Raw genomic sequence first — 12,350 nt, 5'->3', positions numbered from 1 at the left:
GGGAATTGTAATCCAATTTATTTGAAGGCTGGTACAGACAATAGAGAGCATCACTGGTAGCAAGGAAAAGCAATGGCAGCAGCTGAAATAAAACCGGTTTATGAATTTAAATCACAATTAAATCCTTAAATAAATTAAATCAACTCCATAATTACATCACTAAACAGTTCATGGGAGTGAGGGAAATGATTGCATGAGCTTGCATGTACGTACTTGTCAACATCTTCAGTTCTGTGCATATTAAACAGTAGGGAAGGAACTATTTTGTCCATGTGCTGCGGCTCCCATATGGTTGCTTGGAGTTCGTCATTAACGGTCTTGCGGACTACTCCCTGAATGCCCCTGATTCCCGCAATGCGGATCCTGTAGAAGATGAACAAAGCAAGCTTCATGAAAATGGCAGTGCCAGGATATTTTAGACATTGTGTATTCTGCTCAAATATTACTTACCTGAATGGTTATTCCCTGAATCCCGTAAGCATTATAGGTCTTCTGACAGTATTACTGAAAGGAACAAGTTTTCTAGGCACTTACTATACATTGTGAACATATCCTTCAACTATTCTGATTTGTCACTATGGCCCCATACAGACAGGCCAAAATAAAGCTGCTTTGGGTCACTTTGGAGGTATACTGTTTAAATGATGTGTGTGTCATAAGAGTCCAGAAGCCACGCCAACTCCATGATCCAGTCCTAAGGACTGGAGTGCAGCTTCCGGACTCTTAGGACGCATACATCATTTAAACAGCATACCTCCAAAGTGACCCAAAGCAGCTTTATTTTGGCCTGTCTGTATGGGGCCAGTCTTAATTAATCCTGTGTCATCCCACTTTTTCATCAGATTTTAAAATATCTCAGATTCTCTCTATTTCCCCTTTGTTTTCAGCTTACTCCAACTGCTGCACATTGCCATCAAAGTGCAAAAGTAATTTATATTCAGAGTGTTAGGGAGAGGAGGGGGAACTATCCCGCCCTTCCCAGTAGGCTCAGGAAAAAGCAAAGTGCTGCAGCCTTTGCTAGCTTGTCTGCTTGTCCTTGTTAATAACTTTTGCCATCTTGACCACCCTCTGATGGTGCCTGGCAATACATTTCTTGGTTTTCATCTCTAAAATGTTAGAGAATAAGTTGCAGAATGGGGCAGTACTACTCAGAGGGAGGTTTCTGGAGGAGAAGCACTGTTAATTTTCATTTGGGAGGTTTTGTGAGAAAAATCTCATGCAAACTAGTTCACTCAAGTACCAGACTTTTAGATCATCTACTTCTTTATTTGAAGGCAGTGCCCCATCTTCCAAAGTGCAATACGTGATGACTATGAGAGACCCTCTTTGGTTGCAACATGACACATCCACAGAGTTTGGAAAGTTACTTCTCACTGCTCATTATAATGCTTTAAAAAGTAATTAGTTCCATTAGAATGGTGGAAATGTAGCACACTGCAATGCTTCCTCAACTGCTCATTACTTTTTCATTGGCCTTCATTACTTAAAAAAAAATCCTTTAAAAAGTCTCATCAGCCAAAAAAAGAAAAAAGAAAAAAGAAAAGAAAAGAAAAAGAAAAAAAATACAGGAAAATGCATTACCCATAATGAGACTTTCTTGATGTTTATTGTTGTCATTTTGATGACAGATCAGTGGTTCTCAAACTTTGATCCTCCAGATGTTTTGGACTTCATCTCCCAGAATTCCTGACTGTTGACCACATTGGCTAGGACTTCTGGGAAGTGAAATCCAAAACATTTGGAGGGTAAGTTGTTATGGTCCCTGGCCTTTCAGATCCTAATGTATTCAGAGCTTTCTTGTTTATGAATCTATTATGTGTCACATTTTCTTTGGCTGTTAAACTATTTTTCCCTTATTCATTATGAATATAGAAATAGCAAGTACATTTCTATACCGCTTATCGGTGCACTTAAGCACTCCCTAAGTGGTTTACAAAGTGTAAGCTAATTGCCCCCAACAATCTGGGTACTCATTTTAGCCACCTCCTCGGAAGGATGCAAGCCTGAGTTGAGCTTGAGCCCTTTTGCTGGTATTGAACTCGCAACCTTAGAGTGGCTGCAGTACAGGCATTTAACTACTGTGCCACCAGGGCGCTTATCCTAAATGTATATCCTGCACAATGGCTAAATACTGATTTAAAAAAATCCTGGCCTGAAATAATTTGTATTGACAGTTGTGGGATATGCATCTAATAATCAATAAACTGAACAAATATTGGAATTTCCCTTCTCCTATATTCACCAGAATTTCTGGATGAAGTATATATAAACCCTCAGAGTTTTATTCTATATCCACACATTTATATGTACAGTACAATTAATACTTCTTTTCACCAGAGGGAGCTAAAGACTCAAGAATATGTTATTTGAATGCTAAAACACAAAATATTCCAGTTTTATTGTCAATCATTTCATAGCTCCTTGTTGTTGTTGTTGCTGTTGTGTGCCTTCAAATCATTTCTGACTTTTTAGCAATTTTTTTGTCCAATTCCATTTCCACAGTCTAACAATGCATTTTAAATAGCAACAACCTCAATATGCATCCCGTCCACCAAAAGAGTCTGGAATAACACTTTTTTAAAAAATCCAGAATAGTCTAATTCAGGCTTCACATGACATGTCAAAAGTGACTTCAAGATTTAGGTACATCAGCCACTTGTACACAAACACATGTGTATTTGTGACATTTTTAAGAGAGTTTGGGAATATGCAGGATTCTTGAGGGTGAAACAGTCATTATTAATTATAGTTCATTTGTGAATTTTCTCTGTGAAGGATGTCAGCACATTCAGCTATTATTAAAGCTGCCGGTATCACTAACAGTGCCTGCTTTCTGAAGCTACGTTCAAGATTCTGATTCCAGAGATTAAAAACACCGACATATGACCCGTAGCAGTTTATTTTGGGAAAAGAGATTGCCACGAATGGTTATGAGGAGGCACAGTGAGATGATTTGCTGAGAAAGAAATTGAAAAGGCGTAGGCTTCGACTGCTGAGGGAGGGAGCCAAGCACTTCAAGGCTAGAAGATTCTATGCCATAATCCAAAAAATCTCTAACACAAGACCAAGAAAGAGATGCTACTGAATGCAGCACAGTTACCCTAATTATTTTCTTTACGAATACGAATCTATATATTAAACTTTTAGTAGAACACTACTTTTTATCTGCTTGTTAATAAAAGATCCATCTCAGATAGAAAGGTCTATAGATATTTTAGGTTTTTATTTAATTTGAGGGAACAGGGCTGCAAGTAGAAGTGCCCACCATGTGATGTTAGCTTTCAAAAGCTCCGACATGATTGAATCTGGCCTGGAGCCTTTCTGGATTTGATCTGAGAAATTAATGTATTTATTTCGGTTTGAGTCACACAGAAGCCCAACGAGGAGAGTCTGAGAGATCCAGGGAGAGAGAAAATGCCTCTGTCGGGACATGCTTTCCACCTTCCCTAAAGAAAGTACAGAAATAAAATTCCCAAACTTGGGCAGATATACTGAATCAAACCCACAAGATTGCCTAACATGCCTCTAACTATTGACCAAAACTGCTTAGTTCTTTTTTTGCAAGGAAGAATTTACTCCATTATAAATTCAAAATACTCCATTGCCTATGTATGGCTTCTTTCTTTTTCTGGGCAATGAGGGCTTTGCGGTGTCTTTTAATAAGATAATATGATTGATGCAAAGTTCTCCAGTTATCCCTTATATACTTTCAATACATTATCCACAAGCATTATTTTTTGTCTCAACATAATCCTTATCAAATCAAGCTATCCTACCCTTATGGCTAAGATTTCCAGACATAATCTAATTTTTATTTAATGCTTTAAAACAGGGTGAGTGACCTATGGTAACAGAAGAAATTACCTTTTTCTATAAAGTCTAAGGTCTACAATGCATAAGTTGCAGAAAGAAATATCATAAATATCCTGAAGTAATAAAGATATAATCATAGAATCATAGAATCGTAGAGTTGGAAGAGACCACAAGGGCCATCCAGTCCAACCCCCTGCCTTGCAGGAAATCCAAATCAAAGCATCCCCGACAGATGGCCATCCAGCCTCTGTTTAAAGACCTCCAAGGAAGGAGACTCTATCACCCTCCGAGGGAGTGCATTCCACTGTTGAACAGCCCTTACTCTCAGGAAGTTCGTCCTAATGTTGAGGTGGAATCTCTTTTCCTGTAGCTTGCATCCATTGTTCTGGGTTCTGTTCTTTGGAGCAGCAGAAAATAAACTTACTCCCTCCTCAACATGACATCCCTTCAAATATTTAAACAGGGCTATCATATCACCTCTTAACCTTCTTTTCTCCAGGCTAAACATCCCCAGCTCCCTAAGTCGTTCCTCATAGGACATGGTTTCCAGACCCTTCACCATTTTAGTCGCCCTCCTTTGGACACGCTCCAGTTTCTCAATGTCTTTTCTGAATTGTGGCGCTCAGAACTGGACACAATATTCCAGGTGGGGCCTGACCAAAGCAGAATACAGTGGCACTATTACTTCTCTTGATCTAGACACTATACTTTTCAGAGTATGGACAATAACATTTCAGAGTATAGGAGGGGCTCTGTTTTGAACACTTTCATATAAACAATGCAACAACCAATGCTCTTCTTGTAGAAATTACATTATGAAAGAGACAGATTTTTACTCATTTCATTTCTATAGTGCTGTTATTTCCCCCCCCCCCCCCTCAATTGGTAGGGTTTTTATCTCAGGCTGAATCCACACCTGCAAAATAATTTGTCCTTAACTCAAATCTCATTCTCTCTGAACACACAATGTTCTGCCAGTTTCAAAGTGAAATAATTTATTTTAGATGTCTGAGGGCTTTAATGCATTTAAACACACACACAAACACACACACACACAATTTTTACTTCACAGTTTCTAGGAAAAACCAGCTTTCCAAAATGTATGCCTTGTACCTAAATGGGAACTGGGCTGCAATTGGAGGTAGTGGTAGGAACGTGGCACAGGTGGGTGGTTACCTAGGTCCAGCAAGTGTGATGTCACAATTTTTTTATGTTCAGTGTTATGTATGGGTGGGAGGTAGACAAAGTTTATGGTGGGAAGGGTCCCAAATGTGTTTACCTTGGCATCCATGTCAATAACAGTGTTGATATTTTTTTTAAAAAAAAAAATCAATGTACAGTAGTCCCTCCACATTCGCTGGGATTAGGGGTGAAGGAGCCCCATGAATGTGGGAAAACCATAAATATTTTTTTAAAAAAAACACTATTCTTTTTATTTATCTCTCTAGGAATCTCCAGGTCCTCCAGTGCAACTCCATGGTCAACATCTGCCAGAGGCTGGTCATAGAATCATGCTGGAGAACCTACAAATACCTAGAGAAGTGTTTTCTCTAGGTTCTCCAGCACAACTCTATGGTCACCTTCTAGCAGAGTTGTGCTGGAGGACCTAGAGATTCCTAGAGAGAACTTATTAATCAAAACCACAAATAATCAACTCCACAAACGTCAAAGTCATAAATGTGGAGGGCCAACTATATGTCTGTCTGTAGATATCTCCATATTCAAATATCCAAAAGGATGCTTCCATTTCAGAAGTCCTGCGAGTCTTTGGCTATTACATTCAAGTGAATCAGTAATTGTTGTAAAGGCTTATAGCTCATTTCCCATTATGTGGATCTGAAACCTAACGGCTTTTCCAAAGGCTGTCATGAGTGCAGTTGGTCATAAGTAGAAGCTCCAAGTCAAAGAAATTCATAAAGACATTCAAAATATACCCTCATACTTGCTTGTATAAGAAGGCTACAATGTATATGGTACAAAGGTACACATGTAAGCCTTTCCTGCGTTACACATTCCATACATGTATTTGAAATGAACTCTGTAACCATTTTTGACATAAATCCAATCTCAACACACTGACACATATGCAGCACATCCTGACATGAATAGTACATTCATACAGAATCTTACTCTGGGTTGAGGACTCGAGTTATTTGAAACAAACAGAGAAAAATATAGAGTTGGGCCATAGAGAAGAGTTTGAAAGAAACCTACGTATCTGACAACTTACTCAGTTTGTATTTCAGGATCCTCATGGTAAGAATGACACATGGCACTAAATCGAGAAACAAAGAAGTCATAGCGCCTGTAGTACGAAGGTGTATCTTCTTCAATGTTTGCAAATTTAACGAACTAGGGATATTGAGAAAGAGGAAACATGAGGTTGGCGTATCTTCTGCTATAACTAATGTACATTTGACGGCAACATATCAACAATAACAACACTTCAAGAAGATAGCATTACATTATCTAGCTTCTGGGCTTAAAATGTTGTTCTCTTGTCCATCTACAGTAATAGTCAGTGTAGACTTCATTGGGCTTATACAACAAAGACCACAATTTGGCACCAACATCACCACCCAGAACCACTCAGTCACAGTGGACAAATTGGACTTAGTTCATTCCTTGCAACATTTCATGGATGAAAACCAGGACGTGTGTAGCCAAGCAACATCAGAGTATTGTCAAGATGAGGAAAAACACACAAGCTAGGACATGCTGCAGCAGTTTGCCTTTCCCTGAGCTGCTGTAAAAGGAAAGATTCTGCTCTCCTCTCCCCCTGTTACATGTGCAAACTATGTTTGCACTTTGAACCCAATGTGCATTTGGACAAAGAGAGGAAATGGGAGGAGAGAGAAACTGGGATATTTTAACAGCACTGAAAAAGTGGAGTGACAGAAAATTAATCAGGACTCTTCCTGCCAAATCCAGACAGTTGGGGGTTATGCTAACCATGCTGTCTTTACTTAATCTACCACATAAGGTTGCTGGGCAGAGAAGAAGGGAAAGACTTCCTGTAGAAGTGTCCTGTAGGAGGACAGAATTTGAAATGAATATCCCCATGCTTCAATGCAGAACCCCAGAGTGTTGTGGCATTTGAATGACTAAATTCTCTCAGAAAAAATACACAGTTAAAGTCATGTTAAAAGACGTAAAAGAAAATGCTGCATAGTTTTTTAATGATACCAGAATGTCATTCGCCAACACAACATAAAAAAAGAATAAAAAGGCTGTGCATGTTATAAAGAAATATCATCAAGCTTAAATGCCATCAAAAGGCTGAGTAAAATAGAAAGGATTTTCAACCAGGCTAGAAAACAAGTGACAAAAAATGTTTGGGGAACATAATGTGGATGACAGCTTGGTAAATATAATCCTGATAGCTTGGTAAACATAAATTCAGAAGGCTCTACGAAACCTTCTTAGTGAATTATGGAGATGTCTAACAGGACACCAGCAAGAGTGATCTGATGTGCATTGTGTTCTACTGGTGCACATTGGCACTCCCTAGCTGGTGTCCTGATGCACAATGGGACCATCAGTTGTATTTTGGTTCTATTGTGCACTGGTCCCAATGCACATCAGTCCTTTTGCTACATAGCTAAGTATATTCAAATGTAGACAAGGTATCACACAGATTGTGATAAAGGATTCTGGCCATAGTCAACACTATTAAAATTAAAAGAGTACTTTATTTTCCTACTTCTCAAAAAGTAAATAAACTACAGTGAACCTTTGGCAACCCCTGGGATTTGGTCTGAGAACCTTCCCCCTGTGGATCCAAAATTAGTGAATGCTCAAGTCCCATTATATGCATGATGTAGTAAAATGTTGTCCCTTATATAAAATAACAAAATCAGGGTTTACTTTTGGGATTGCTTAAAAATATTTTCAAGACATGGATGGTCCAATCTGTGGATGCAGAATCCATGGATTATAGTGGATCGACTGTAATTACATTGTGATTCCCAAAGTCTGAATGTTACAAACCACTGGCCTGCAGCACAAACCATACTTTCTTCCTGTTCACTTCATTGTCATTTCAACACACTCAACAGGCTTAAGGTAGAAATAACAGGCAGACCTTCAGCCGTCTTCCTCCAAAATTCAGTGAGATCATAACCCCCTATAGCTATATAAACTTACTTTTAGAAGTCAATTACACTGCAGATAGACAGAATCTACCATGAACTTACAATGGTAACATAACATAACATACGGTAATTATATCTTTATCATTAAAAGAAATAAGTACAAGTTATTAGCTGTCTGTTATTACTTAGTTTCAAAACAAGTTCTTATATGAACTAAAATAATCACCAAAGGACTGCATGCTAAAATAGTTTATTTTCCAAAGAGCAATTCAAAACAAACAGCATACCTATCTTTTGGGAAGCTGTGGCTATTATTTGACAATTCAGTCTTTGCCAGCTTAGATTAGTTCTTAAGTCAATGATGTTTACTCACTGAGTTGGTTCCAAGAACTTGCAGCTTTGGTTCCCCTGACTCCAGCAGCTTAGCCACCATGTGAAGGAAACTTTCGACAAATGGTTTAATGCTCTGGGAATGGCAAGCCATCAGAAGTTGGTCCAGGGCCTCCATGGCAATAAAAACATACCTAAGAGAACAAACAGAGCATAAGTAACACACAGTATTATTTGATGAGCTTATATGGTCAGGCAGTGTTGAGAAAGACTAATGAAGTTGCTGAATTTTGTAAATAAATAATTCAGAATATAGATTTGACAGGCTTGCATTTTGAACCTGGTACCAACCTCTTATTCTACATCATTTCAGTAGGAAGGGCACTCTTTTGTCTCCTTTTCTAGGGTTTGAAACACTGGCAAAGTAATGTAGCTCCTAGGACTCTATCCCAGGTTCTGAATATGGCTAAGACTGTGCTGTCATGCACACCATGAGTGCATCTATTCTACACTGCAGAAATAATGCAGTCTGACACCACTTTAACTGCCATGGTTCTGTCCTGCAGAATCCTGGGATTTCTGGTTTGGTGAGGCACCAGCAGTCTTTTGCAGAGAAGGAAAGATCTTGTAAAACTACAAATCCTAGGATTCCATAGGATGAAGCTACAACACTTAAAGTGATGTCAAACTGCATTATTTCTACAGTGCAGATGCACCCATAGTTTAAAAGAACTAAGTGAGACTTGCTTTTACTTAAAAATATGTAGAAAGATCAGGCATTCAGCCCCTACCCATTTTATAACTATATGCACAGATGATACACAAGGTACAATACCCACACAGATTTTGCTTATAAGAGGAAGTAGGAGGAGATGGCTACTTACAGTAGCTCCAATCCAACTAGGAGGAATCACATTTAAATCCAATGGGTTACAATGGCTGAGATACTGTACAGCACCATCTAGTGTAACAGTTCTGCAGAACTACACTATAGTTGTCCAGTCAACACTTCCCCAACTGCAAGGGGAGCTCAACTGCAGTTGAGCTACACTACAGCTGCCCGATGGCCATTCTGTGACTGGTGAAGCATGGGGTGAGGGTGGATTGGAGAAACATCTGGCTATATCCCCATAGCTACACTTAGAATTCAGTTAGATCAGCCAGGGTCCCCTGGGATGTCAGCAGATGATGTAATCATACCACAACTGGTGATGAGGACATAGCCAGACACTTCTCTGATCCCTTCCCATCCTCCACTAGCCATGGAATGGTCATGTGAATGGGGTTGCAGCATCTCCACAGTGATTCCAGAAGGCTTTGGTAGTTGTGACGTTTAGAAGAGAATACTAACTTCAACCATAACCCTTTTTGACTTTTGTTAATTCTTTAGAACTCCCTCTGTTGCCACTGTCTCAACATTTGAACTTATGGAATGCTTTTGTTTTCTGATTTGACCCATTTGCTCCCGAATATATATTGCATTCATGAATTTTTAACTTCTCATTGGATTATGATTTCAATAAATTTTAATTTTTTAAAAATTAAATTAAAAAATTAAAAAACATTGAGGTGTAAGCCAACCATAAATTACAAGATCTGGAACCCTCCGTTGTGATGCCAGGAGGCTGTTCGTACACACATCCTGCAGTGCAGCACAGCGCAGCTACCGCTGCAGCAAATTACTTACTTTGAAGTCACAATGAAGTGCCCAGCCCAAAACTGGGTGCTTCCTTCATGTTTGATCAGTTGATTGTAATAAATCTACTGGGTGCTTCCTTTTAGCCTTAGAAGAGGCAACTTGCTGCAGCTGCAGCTGTGCCAAGCAGAACAGGGGGACATGTATGTGAACAGCACCCCACATCACAATGGGGGGCCTCAGGTAATGGTGGGAGACTGATGCAGCTCTGGAGCCAGAATACTATTCTGGCCCATGCAGACCTAGTTTAGGATTAAAACACAATTGTTTGAGTTTCACATGTTTCCAAATTTTACAAATGAAGTTCTTGGCTCAAATGATTATGCAAGAAATACATATAAATATTGAAAACATATTTTAGGATAAAATAAATAAATTTAGCATACCAGTTTTGAGGGGAAAAATAATTTAGAATCCTAAATTTTATTAGAAAAAAAGTTTAAGCATGGGTCACTACTAAGTTAGAAAGATGCTTTGTACTGTTTTGGAGCATCGCCAGTATTTGCAGCTAAATATGTATTTTAATGCAAATACATATCAGTGTTCCACTTAACAAACCCTCGAAGTATTTGCCCTGTGATGTATAGATTCACAGAGTAAAAAACAAGATTGAAAAAAGGGGGCATGGCAAAAAACAAAACAAAAACCAACTCTTACCCATAACGATGTCTGACAACGTCTCGGCTCAGTCGGTCTGCTAAGTAAGCACCAATGCGATCTAGCTTCTCAGGTGCAGAAACTGCATAAAAAGTCAGCTTCTCCATATCAGCTTTGACGAGGCCATCCTAACCATAAAATAATTATAAATCACTATTTCCCTGCTAATTGACATAGAATAACCATTATTATGATTTATACTTCTATTACTTGTAATTGCTGTGTGCCTTCAAGTTGTTTCTGATGTATGGCAACTCTAAGGCGGGTTACAAACCGCCAAAAAATACGTATGGAATACGTATTAGGATTAGGAAGGGGCGGTGCTTCCGCACCCCCCCTAACCCTAGTATGTATTCCACACGTACAACATGGCGGCGCCCCTTCCACATGGGGGCCGCCATGTTTACGTATCGGACGCTGTGCGTCCGCACGTGTTGCGGCGTCTATGACGTCGCGAGTCTGCCCCTGGCGCCTCGCAACGTCATAGAGGCGCCGCTTAAAGAAGCTCCATTTTGGAGCTTCTTTTTCGGTCCATGCGGGAGCCGCACGGTGTGGCTGCTGCGGCTCCCGCACGGAGCAAACGGCGGCGGCGACAGACCGCCTCAAAGCGGCGGTTTATAACCCACCTAAGTCACAAGCCTATCATGGGGTTTTCTTGGCAAGATTTGTTCAGAGGGGGTTTGATTTTGCCTTTACCTTCCCCTGAGGCTGAGAGAATGTGACTTGTCTAAGGCCACCCAGTGGGTTTCATGTCAAGTGGGGAATGCTACCCTGGTCTCCAGAGTCGTAGTCCAGCACTCAGATCATTATGCCACGCTGGCTCTCTTCAGAGTCTTAGCAAACTAGAAGCCCTAAGATTTCATAAGATGGAACCATGGCAGTTAAAGTGCAATAGTAGCACTATAATTCTGCATTGTAAATGGGACCCAGGTGTTCTCAGAATGGTGGTAATAATGTAGACAAGGGCTTGACAACTGTGGAGGACTGGGGCTATTTTCCATCCCAGTGCCTTTCCCCCCTCAAGTGTGATTGTATGTTTGCTTCCAACACAACCAGAAATGACATCATATCACCATCAGTTCTGTTTTCTGTCATCACCGATGCTTCACTCAGCAGCTGTAGCTCTCATCTCTGGAAAGGCAGGGGAAAGTACAAATTAATCTGGCCAAGTGGAGCATCCGCTGGCGATGGAGCCTTCTGAAACAGCTTGGACTTTCCCTCCCTTCTCAGCTAAGAGGGCAGCCAAGTGAAGCACAAGTAGGCAGTGGCAGCCAAATCTGCTTAGACTTCCCCCTCCTTTTTTTAAAAAAGGAAAAACTCAGTGGATACTATACATGTAACTAAACTCCTGTCCTCCCATCCCTCATTTGCTATATATATGCAAATACAGTCATCCCTGTTTATCCATGGATTCAAGCATCCACAGCTTGAAAATATTCAGAAAACATATAAATTCCAAAACAGCAAATCTTGATGTTAACATTTTGCAGAAGGGACACAATTTTACTATGCCATTGTATTTAATGGGACTTGAGAATCCATGGATTTTGGTATCCATGGAGGGTCCTGGAACCAAACCTCAGTGGATACCAAGATCTCACAGTAGTAGTAGTAGCTGCAGCAGTTGTAGTAATATCCCATTGTATTTAATGGGATTTCAGCATCCATGGATGTTGGTATCCACGGTGGGGTACTGGAATCAAATCCCAGCAGATACCAAAAGCCCACTATACAGATATTCCAAAATCCAAAATCTGAAA

The 12,350-nt window shown here is 39.9% G+C and overlaps 1 protein-coding gene across 4 annotated transcripts in view; it reads right to left on the bottom strand.

Moving 5' to 3' along the window:
- EFR3A (EFR3 homolog A) overlaps positions 1-12,350 on the bottom strand; it is a 95,209-nt gene that overhangs the window by 36,073 nt on the left and 46,786 nt on the right. For all 4 annotated transcript variants that reach the window (XM_089517974.1, XM_089517977.1, XM_089517975.1 and 1 more), the window contains exons 4-7: positions 10,591-10,718; positions 8,281-8,431; positions 6,044-6,165; positions 214-363 (exon numbers count right to left, since the gene is read on the bottom strand). In XM_089517974.1, the coding sequence (XP_089374100.1) occupies positions 214-363; positions 6,044-6,165; positions 8,281-8,431; positions 10,591-10,718 (551 nt within the window). The remainder of the gene's footprint in view (positions 1-213; positions 364-6,043; positions 6,166-8,280; positions 8,432-10,590; positions 10,719-12,350) is intronic.

The sequence above is a fragment of the Sceloporus occidentalis genome, unplaced genomic scaffold (genome assembly GCF_023333645.1).
Source record: "Sceloporus occidentalis isolate IW3139 unplaced genomic scaffold, rSceOcc1.0.p SCAF_3, whole genome shotgun sequence".
Lineage (NCBI taxonomy): Eukaryota > Metazoa > Chordata > Lepidosauria > Squamata > Phrynosomatidae > Sceloporus > Sceloporus occidentalis.
The sequence above is the reverse complement of the archived record's forward strand: the minus strand, read 5'-3'. Positions and strand labels throughout refer to the sequence as shown.